This window comes from Canis aureus, chromosome 25 (genome assembly GCF_053574225.1).
Source record: "Canis aureus isolate CA01 chromosome 25, VMU_Caureus_v.1.0, whole genome shotgun sequence".
Taxonomy (NCBI): Eukaryota; Metazoa; Chordata; class Mammalia; order Carnivora; family Canidae; genus Canis; species Canis aureus.
This window is the reverse complement of record NC_135635.1, coordinates 46882025-46893072: the sequence shown is the minus strand read 5'-3', so window position 1 is coordinate 46893072 and position 11048 is coordinate 46882025. Positions and strand designations below refer to the sequence as shown.

Sequence of the window (11048 nt, the reverse complement as noted above, 5' to 3'; positions counted from 1 at the left end):
ATTCTGAGCGCTACCTACCCACCAGCCTTATCAGTCTCCACTGTTTCCTTGGTAGAGGGAAGCCAGGTTTGTGGGTAATCTTTGAATCTTGAACCTTGCCTTTTTAAGCTATGCCATTGAGTATGTTTACTCGTGTGAACAGATTATCCTCCATCCTATCTCTCTTTCCATCCACAATAGAAATATTTTACTGTCCTTTGAATTTCTGTAGCATTTTCTGTCTTTAAATTCTGTAGACCTTAAGTTTTTTGATGTATTTAATCACACTCCCCCCTCATTAAACTGCAAACTCCTTCTGAGAAAAAGACCTTTATTCACTCTGGTGCCTAGCACACCATCTTATGGAGAGCAGGTGATCAATACATATTTGTCAAATAAATGAATAACAATTAAAAAACACTTGACTTTCACAGAACTGATATGGGTTCTAAAATTGTTTTAAATCATAAACAAATGTAATATCCTGCCAGTACATACCAGGACAGTCACGCTAGCTGTAAAATACAGAAATACATCCCTACCACTGCCCCTTGCCACCTGAGAGCCTCCCACTACCACTTTTGGCCTGGTTTCTCCTCCTCCAGGGGCGTGTGGACTCTTGCACTCCCCTAACTAAAGAACTGATGCCTTCCACAGCAGGCAGCATTCAGGCCCCTGCTCCAGCCATATGACTGGGGTCCACAGGTGGAAGTCTCCATTCTGGCCAATCAAGACCCATGCAAAGTCACTGTCGAATATTTGATAATTACCCCTGATTATATGTAAAGTTTACACAATTTGAAAATGATATTTCTTCTCACTGCAAAATCTCGAAAGAGTCAGCAAATCCAGGGATAGAAAGGAAAATGAAACTTTGTCAGTCTCTGAAGGTCTAGGGTACATCCATTAGGACTCAATCTTCATGTAAACCAGAAGGTAAGCAGTTTCCCGCCTAGAAAGAAAAAAAAATGCATCAGCATAACAGAGATGAATCATTTATAGTCAATGGATCCATTTATTAATTCATGATGGCACAAGCATCAGAAAAGTTTCTGGTTGTTGGATCAAGTCTTCATCTATCCAATACCTCAGAGGGGGAAAATGGATAACTTGAAAAAATAGCCACTAATCTCCTACTAGGTGACATCTCTGTCAGGGGTTGACAAACCAACAGCCCACTAGCCAAACATCACCATGTTTCTGTGAATGAATTTAGCTGTAACACAGCCACACCCATTCACTGAGGTATTGTCTGTGGCTGCTTCTTGCTACAGGTTAGAGTTGAGGACTTGCAACAGAGACTTTATGGCCCATACAGCCTTATTTACTCTCTGGCCATTTACAGAAAAAGTTTGCCAAACACTGATCTAAATAAAGGGAGAATTGATCACAGATAACCAGAAAGTGACAGAGAATGGGCATCTAAGGAAGATGTTCAGAAGAAAGAAAAGATAAAAACCAGAAGACTATAAGAGGATTTCAAAAACAAATTTCATCTACATCATTATTTTTCACATAATCAGGCCTACTCCTGCTCCTGAAATCATTTCAAATATCACCTCTGGTATACAATGTCACTGCTAACCCAGAAACTCAACTTAAAAAAAAACTTACAAAGTCTCCCTGTTTTAACCTCATCCAGGAGGAGAGAGGTAAGATGGCGGAGGAATAGGGGACCCTAATTTTGCCTGGTCCCTGGAATTCATCTAGATAGCTATCAAATCACTATGAACATCTGCAAATTCAACTGGAGATCTAAGAAAAGAATTGCTGCAAATGTACAAATACAAAAATGACCACTCTTTGCAAGGTAGGAGGTGTAGAGAAGTGAATCTGAGGTGATATATCAGAAGATAAATCCTGTAAGACAATACTGGAGAGTGATAATAGCAGCAGAGTGCAAAATTGGAACCTTTAGAAGTCTGCTCTGGTGAGGGACGTCCCTGCCTGCAAGGTGCTCAGGTGGCGAAGGAGGGCAGAATCCTAGGTGGAACAGTGTGTCTCAGGATCCCCAGGGCCACAAAAAGAATGGGGGTGGCTGAGCGCAAAAGAGTTCCCAAGCATTGGATCAGGGAACCCAGCTGCCAACAGTGAGCCCAAGGAGTGGGTTTTCTGTTTGGTGTTGCCATAAATCATGAAGTGTTGCACGGTTGGGTGACTACTCTCCAAGGAGGGGCCCAGCAAGAGGCAGAACAGCAGCAAGACCACCCTCCATGACATGGGAGAGGCAGTGCGGGTGCATGCCACCGCAAGAGTTTGTAAAGTTGGAGACTCAAAACAAGGTCTCATGCCTGAGATAAAAATGTTCCATCACAGGCTGGGTGAGCTTGGAGTGTGGAAGGAAACCAGGGAGACAAGAGTGATTAACTGTTTTTCCCTGAGGGCACACTGAGGAGTGGGGGACATGAGCTTTCAGCTCCAAGGCTGGAGATTTGGGCACCAGCATTTTTATTTTCATCCCTCAAATTGGTGCTCAAAGCCTTCAGGGAACAAAAGCCACAGAGAGCAATTGAGAGCTGATTATACTGAGCATGGTTCCCTTGGCAAAGGGAGCGCAATACTGCCCAAGCAAAGATACATGAGAATCAATGCAACAGGCTCTAGAATATTGGTAAGAACATCTGGATAATACCAAGTTTACTGATCATAGAGAACTGCAGAATTCCAGCACTAAGCATGTTTCTTTCTCATGATTTAGTTTTTCATTTAAATTTTTTTCCATTCCAACTGATTTCTTATTTTAGCAACTCCTTTTTTAATTTATGTTTTATATATCTATTTTTAATTTTTGGCTTCCTTTCACTGTATTCAATTTTATTTTTGTATACACATAAGTTTTTCTTTCTTTACAATTCTGGGATTTAGTTTTTCTAATAGATCAAAATACATGCAGGATCTAATTTATTGCTCTGTTTTGTTCACCTTCTGTGTGATTTTATTCCTTTTTTTCTTCTTTTCTGTAGCTTCTTAGTTGATCTCTTCTTAGCTGTTTAGTGTATATATTTCTGGATTGTTGCCATTTTTATCCTTTGTGCTGTCTTTCATCTATTCTTCTCCGGACACAATGACAAAAGAAGGACTCAACCAAAAAAAAAAAAAGAGAGAGAGAGAGAGAGAGAGAACAAGAGCTAGGGACTTATTCAGTATGGATATAAGTAAGATGTCAGAACTAGAATTCAAGACAATGACTACAAAAATACTAGCAGGACTTGAAAAAAGCATAGAAGACAATGGAGAACCCCTTTCTGGAGAAACAAAAAAACTAAATATTAATCAGGTTGAAATAAAAAAGATATAACTGAGATGTGATTTTTTTAAAATGGAGGCTCTAACTGCTAGGATAAAGGAGGCAGAAGAGAAAGTCACTGATACAGAACAAAATGATGGAAAATTTAATAAATGAGAAAAAGAGAGAGAAATAACTACTGGATCATGAAGGAGAGAATTCAAGAGATAAGTAACACCACAAAGTGAAATAATATGAGAATATTTGGCATGCCAGAGAAAGAAGAAAGAGGGAGGGCAGACAGTTTATTTGAGCAAAATTATAGCTGAGAACTTCTCTAATCTAGAGAAGGAAACAAGTATTCTGCAGGAGACACAGAGAACCAAAATCAATAAAAACAGATCAACACCTCGAAATACAATACTGAAGCTTGAATATTTCAAAGACAAACGGAAACTCTTGAAAGCAGCTCAGGACAAAACGTCCTTAATCTACAAGGATAGAAACATAAGGCTGACAGCAGACTTATCCACAGAGACCTGGCAAGCCAGAAAGGACTGGCATGATAAATTCAACTTGTTAAATGGGAAAAATATGCAGCTGAGAATACTTTATCCAGCAAGGCTGTCATTCAGAATACAAGGAGAGATAAAGATTTTGCAGGACAAACGTATGCTAAAAGAATTTGGATCACTAAACCAGTCTTGCAAGAAATATTAAAGGGGATCCTTTCAGAAAGAGAGAGCCTAAAAGTAACACAGATAAGAAAGGAACAGAAACAATCTACAGAAGCAGCAATTTTACAGGTAATACAATGGCACTAAATTGTGGAAGGAGCCTTGGTGTCCATTGAAAGATGAATGGATAAAGAGATGTGGTCTATGTATACAATGGAATATTACTCAGCCATTAGAAATGACAAATACCCACCATTTGCTTCGACATGGATGGAACTGGAGGGTTATACTAAGTGAAATATGTCAATCGGAGAAAGACAAACATATGGTCTCATTCATTTGGGGGAATATAAAAAATAGCTAAAGGGAATAAAGGGGAAAGGAGAGAAAATGAATGGGAAATATTAGAGAGGGAGACCGAATATGAGAGACTCCTAACTCTGGGAAACGAACAAGGGGTGGTGGAAAGGGAGGTGGGCGGGGGGTGGGGGTGAGTGGGTGATGGGCACTGAGCGGGATACTTGATGGGATGAGCACTGGGTATTATGCTATATGTTGGCAAATTGAACTCCAATAAAATGAAATTTAAAAAAACGATGGCACGAAATTTATGTCTTTCAGTAATTAATCTAAATAGAAGTGGACTAAATGCTCCACCAAAAGACATAGGATATCAGATTGGGTTAAAAAAATAAAACAAGCAAGATCCATTCATATGCTGTGTGTAAGAGACACATTTTAGATCCAAAGGCACCTCCGGGAGTAGGTGGCAAGATGGCGGAAAAGTAGGATTCCCCAAGTCACCTGTCCCCACCAAATTACCTAGACAACTTTCAAATCATTCTGAAAACCTATGAATTCGACCTGAGATCTAAAGAGAGAACAGCTGGAATGCTACAGTGAGAAGAGTTTGCCCTTCTATCAAGTACAACTTGTTTTTGGCCACTCTGCATTGAGCAAAATGACTACAAAGAAAAATTCACCTCAAAAGAAAGAATCAGAAACAGTCCTTTCTCCAACAGAGTTACAAAATTTGGATTACAATTCAATGTCAGAAAGCCAATTCAGAAGAACTATTATAAAGCGACTGGTGGCTCTAGAAAAAAGCATAAGGATTCAAGAGACTACAAGATTGCAGAATTTAGATCTAATCAGGCAGAAATTAAAAATCAATTAAATGAGATGCAATCCAGGGATCCCTGGGTGGCGCAGCGGTATAGCACCTGCCTTTGGCTCAGGGCGCGATCCTGGAGACCCGGGATCGAATCCCACGTCGGGCTCCCAGTGCATGGAGCCTGCTTCTCCCTCTGCCTGTGTCTCTGCCTCTCTCTCTCTTTCTCTCTCTGTATGACAATAGTAAATAAATAAATAAAAATTTTAAATGACATGCAATCCAAACTAGAAGTCCTAATGACGAGGGTTAACGAGGTAGAAGAACGAGTGAGTGACACAGAAGACAAGTTGATGTCAAGGAGGGAAACTGAGGAAAAAAGAAAAACAATGAAAAGATCATGAGGATAGGTTAAGGGAAATAAATGACAGCCTCAGAAGGAAAAATCTACTTTTAATTGAGGTTCCGCTGGCACAAAAACAGACACATAGATCAATGGAACAGAATAGAGAACCCAGAAGTGGACCCTCAACTTTATGGTCAACTAATATTCGATAAAGGAGGAAAGACTATCCATTGGAAGAAAGACAGTCTCTTCAATAAATGGTACTGGGAAAATTGGACATCCACATGCAGAAGAATGAAATGAGACCACTCTCTTTCACCATACACAAAGATAAACTCAAAATGGATGAAAGATCTAAATGTGAGACAAGATTCCATCAAAATCCTAGAGGAGAACATAGGCAACACCCTTTTTGAACTCAGCCACAGTAACTTCTTGCAAGATTCATCCACGAATGCAAAAGAAACAAAAGCAAAAATGAACTATTGGGAATTCATCAAGATAAGAAGCTTTTGTACAGCAAAGGGTACAGTCAACAAAACTAAAAGACAACCTACAGAATGGGAGAAGATATTTGCAAATGACGTATCAGATAAAGGGCTAGTTTCCAAGATCTATAAAGAACTGATTAAACTCAACACCAAAGAAACAAACAATCCAATCATGAAATGGGCAAAAGACATGAAGAGAAATCTCACAGAGGAAGACATCAACATGGCCAACATGCACATAGAAAATGATCTGCATCCCTTGCCATCAGGGAAATACAAATCCAAACCACAATGAGATACCACCTCACACCAGTGAGAATGGGGAAAATTAACAAGGCAGGAAACCACAAATGTTGGAGAGGATGTGGAAAAAGGGGAACCCTCTTGCACTCTTGGTGGGAATGTGAACTGGTGCAGCCACTCTGGAAAACTGTGTGGAGGTTCCTCAAAGAGTCAAAAATAGATCTGCCCTACGACCCAGCAATTGCACTGTTGGGGATTTACCCCAATTATTCAGATGCAATGAAACGCCGGGACACCTGCACCCCGATGTTCAGAGCAGCAATGGCCACAATAGCCAAACTGTGGAAGGAGCCTCGGTGTCCATCGAAGGATGAATGGATAAAGAGGATGTGGTTTATGTATACAAGGGAATATTCCTCAGCCATTAGAAACGACAAATACCCACCATTTGCTTCAACGTGGATGGAACTGGAGGGTATTATGCTGAGTGAAGTAAGTCAATCAGAGAAGGACAGTGTATGTTCTCATTCATTTGGGGAATATAAATAATAGTGAAAGGGAATAGAAGGGAAGGGAGAAGAAATGTGTGGAAATATCAGAAAGGGAGACAGAACATAAAGACTCCTAACTCTGGGAAATGAACTAGGGGTGGTGGAAGGGGAGGAGGGCGGGGGATGGGGGTGAATGGGTGATGGGCACTGAGGGGGGCACTTGACGGGATGAGCACTGGGTGTTATTCTGTATGTTGTTAAATTGAACACCAATAAAAAAATAATTTATTTAAAAAAGTAATAATAATTCGGGTTCCCGAGGGTGCTGAAATGGACAGAAGTCCAGAATATGTATTTTAACAAATCAGAGCTCACAACTTCCCTAATTTAGAGAGGGAAACAGGCATTCATATCCAGGAAATAGAGCGATCCCCCCCTAAAATCAATAAAAACCACTAAAAACCTCGACATTTAATAGTGAAACTTGCAAATTCAAAAGAAAAAGGGAAGATCCTTAAAGCAGCAAGAGACAAGAAATATCTAAATTTTATGGGGAGAAATATTAGATTAACAGCAGACCTCCCCACAGAGACCTGGTAGGCCAGAAAGGGCTGGCAAAATATATTCAGGGTCCTTAATGAGAAAAACCTGCAGCCAAGGATACTTTATCTAGCAAGGCTCTCATTCAGAATAGAAGGAGAGATAAAGAGCTTCCAAGATAGGCAGAAACTGAAAGAATATGTGACCACGAAGCCAGCTGTGCAAGAAATACTAAGGGGGATTCTGTAATAGAAAGAGGAAGTCCAATGGAACAATCCACAAAAACAGGGACTGAATAGATATCATGATAACACTAAACTCATATCTTTCAATAGTAACTCTGAGCGTAAACGTGCTTAATGACCCCATCATTGGCGCAGGGTATCAGACTGGATAAAAAAGCAGGACCCATCTATTTGCTGTCTACAAGAGACTCATTTTAGACAGAAGGACACCTACAGCCTGAAAATAAAAGGTTGGAGAACCATTTACCATTCAAATGGTCCTCAAAAGAAAGCAGGGGTAGCCATCCTTATATCAGATAAACTAAAATTTACCCTGAAGATTGTAGTGAGAGATGAAGAGGGACACTATCTCATACTTAAAGGATCTATCCAACAAGAGGACTTAACAATCCTCAATATATATGCCCCGAATGTGGGAGCTGCCAAATATATCAATTAATAACCAAAGTTAAGACATACTTAGATAATAATACACTAATAGTAGGAGACTTCAATCTAGTGCTTTCTACCCTCGATAGGTCTTCTAAGCACAATGTCTCCAAGAAACAAGAGCTTTAAATGATACACTGGATCAGGTGGATTTCACAGATATCTATCGAACTTTACATCCAAACGCAACTGAATACACATTCTTCTCAAGTGCACATGGAACTTTCCCCAGAATAGACAACATACTGGGTCACAAATCAGATCTGAACCAATACCAAAAGATTGGGATCTTCCCCTGCATATTCTCAGACCGACCATAACACCTTGAAATTAGAACTAAATCACAACAAGAAGTTTGGAAGGATTTCAAACACGTGGAGGTTAAGGACCATCTTGCTAAAAGATGAAAGAGTCAACCAGGAAAATAAGGAAGAATTAAAAAGATTCATGGAAACTATTGAGAATGAAGATACAACCATTGAAAATCTTTGGGATACAGCAAAAGCAGTCCTGAGGGGGAAATACATCGCAATACAAGCATCCATTCAAAAACTGGAAAGAACTCAAATACAAAAGCTAACCTTACACCTAAAGGAGCTAAAGAAAAAACAGCAAATAGATCCTACACCCAGCAGAAAAACAGAGTTAATAAAGATTTGAGCAGAACTCAATGAAATAGAGACCAGAAAAACTGTGGAACAGATCAACAAAACCAGGAATTAGTTCTTTGAAAGAATTAATAAGATAGATAAACCATTAGCCAGCCTTATTAAACAGAAGACAGAGAAGACTCAAATTAACAAAATCATGAATGAGAAAGGAGAGTTCACTACCAACATGAAGGAATACAAACGATTTTAAAAACACATTATGAACAGCTATGCACCAATAAATTAGACAATCTAGAGATATGGACACATTTCTGGAAAGCCACAAACTACCAAAACTGGAACTGGAAGAAATAGAAAACCTGAACATGCCAATAACCAGGGAGGAAATTGAAGCAGTCATCAAAAAGCTCCCAAGACACAAAAGTCCAGGGCCAGATGACTTCCCTGGGGAATTCTATCAAATGTTTAAAGAAGAAACCATACCTATTCTACTAACGCTGTTTGGAAAGATAGAAAGAGATGGAATACTTCCAAACTAGTCCTATGAGGCCAGCATCACCTTAATTCCAAAACCAGACAAAGATCCCACCAAAAAGGAGAATTATAGACCAATATCCCTGATGAACATGGATGCAAAAATTCTCAACAAGATACTAGCCAATAGGATACAACATACATTAAGAAGATTATTCACCATGACCAAGTAGGATTCATCCCCGGGACGCAAGGCTACTAGTTCAACATTCCTAAAACAATCAATGTGATTCATCATATCAGCAAGAGAAAAACCAAAAACCATATGATCCTCTCAATTGATGCAGAGAAAGCATTTGACAAAATGCAGCATCCATTCCTGATCAAAACTCTTGAGAGTGTAGGGATAGAAGGAACATTCCTCAACATCTTAAAAGCCATCTACGTAAAGCCCACAGCAAATATCATTCTCAATGGGGAAGCACTGGGAGCCTTTCCCCTAAGATCAGGAACAAGACAGGGATGTCCACTCTCACCACTGCTATTCAACATAGTACTACAAGTCCTAGCCTCAGCAATCAGGTAACAAAAAGACATTAAAGGCATTCAAATGGGCAAAGAAGAAGTCAAACTCTCCCTCTTCACCGATGACATGATACTCTACATAGAAAATCCAAAAGACTCCACCCCAAGATTGCTAGAACTCATACAGCAATTTGGCAGTGTGGCAGGATACAAAATCAATGCCCAGAAGTCAGTGGCATTTCTAAACACTAACAATGAGACTGAAGAAAGAGAAATTAAGGAGTCAATCCCATTTACAATTGCACCCAAAAGCATAAGATACCTAGGAATAAACCTCACCAAAGAGGTAAAGGATCTATACCCTCAAAACTATAGAACACTTCTGAAAGAAATTGAGGAAGACACAAAGAGATGGAAAAATATTCCATGCTCATGGACTGGCAGAATTAATACTGTGAAAATGTCAATGTTACCCAGGGAAAATTACACGTTTAATGCAATCCCTATCAAAATACCATGGACTTGGGATCCCTGGGTGGTGCAGGGGTTTGGCGCCTGCCTTTGGCCCAGTGCGCGATCCTGGAGACCCGGGATCAAATCTCACGTCAGGCTCCCAGTGCATGGAGCCTGCTTCTCCCTCTGCCTGTGTCTCTGCCTCTCTCTCCCTGTGTGTGACTATCATAAATAAATAAAAATTTTAAAAAATACCATGGACTTTCTTCAGAGAGTTAGAACAAATTATTTCAAGATTTGTGTGGAATCAGAAAAGACCCTGAATAACCAGGGGAATTTTAAAAAAGAAAACTATAGGCAACAGACATGAACAGAAATCTCACAGAGGAAGACATAGACATGGCCAACATGCACATGAGAAAATGCTCTGCATCACTTGCCATCAGGGAAATACAAATCAAAACCACAATGAGATACCACCTCACACCAGTGAGAATGGGGAAAATTAACAAGGCAGGAAACAACAAATGTTGGAGAGGATGTGGAGAAAAGGGAACCCTCATACACTGTTGGTGGGAATGTGAACTGGTGCAGCCACTCTGGAAAACTGTGTGGAGGTTCCTCAAACAGTTAAAAATATACCTGCCCTACGACCCAGCAATTGCACTGCTGGGGATTTACCCCAAAGATACAGATGCAGTGAAACGCCGGGACACCTGCACCCCGATGTTTATAGCAGCAATGGCTACGATAGCCAAACTGTGGAAGGAACCTCGGTGTCCAACGAAAGATGAATGGATAAAGAAGATGTGGTTTATGTATACAATGGAATATTACTCAGCGATTAGAAATGACAAATACCCACCATTTGCTTCAACGTGGATGGAACTGGAGGGTATTATGCTGAGTGAAGTAAGCCAGTCGGAGAAGGACAAACATTATATGTTCTCATTCATTTGGGGAATATAAATAATAGTGAAAGGGAATATAAGGGAAGGGGGAAGAAATGTTTGGGAAATATCAGAAAGGGAGACAGAACGTAAAGACTGCTAACTCTGGGAAACGAACTAGGGGTGTTGGAAGGGGAGGAGGGCGGGGGGTGGGAGTGAATGGGTGACGGGCACTGGGGGTTATTCTGTATGTTAGTAAATTGAACACCAATAAAAAAAAAGAAAAAAAGAAAACTATAGCTGGGGGCATCACAATG

The 11048-nt window shown here is 40.1% G+C and overlaps 1 protein-coding gene across 6 annotated transcripts in view; it reads right to left on the bottom strand.

Moving 5' to 3' along the window:
* Positions 1–293: 293 nt before the first annotated feature.
* USP18 (ubiquitin specific peptidase 18) overlaps positions 294–11048 on the bottom strand; it is a 75620-nt gene continuing 64865 nt past the window's right edge. For all 6 annotated transcript variants that reach the window (XM_077871782.1, XM_077871783.1, XM_077871777.1 and 3 more), the window contains one exon: positions 294–931. In XM_077871782.1, coding sequence (XP_077727908.1) covers positions 886–931 — 46 coding nt within the window. In that variant the 3' untranslated portion in view covers positions 294–885. The remainder of the gene's footprint in view (positions 932–11048) is intronic.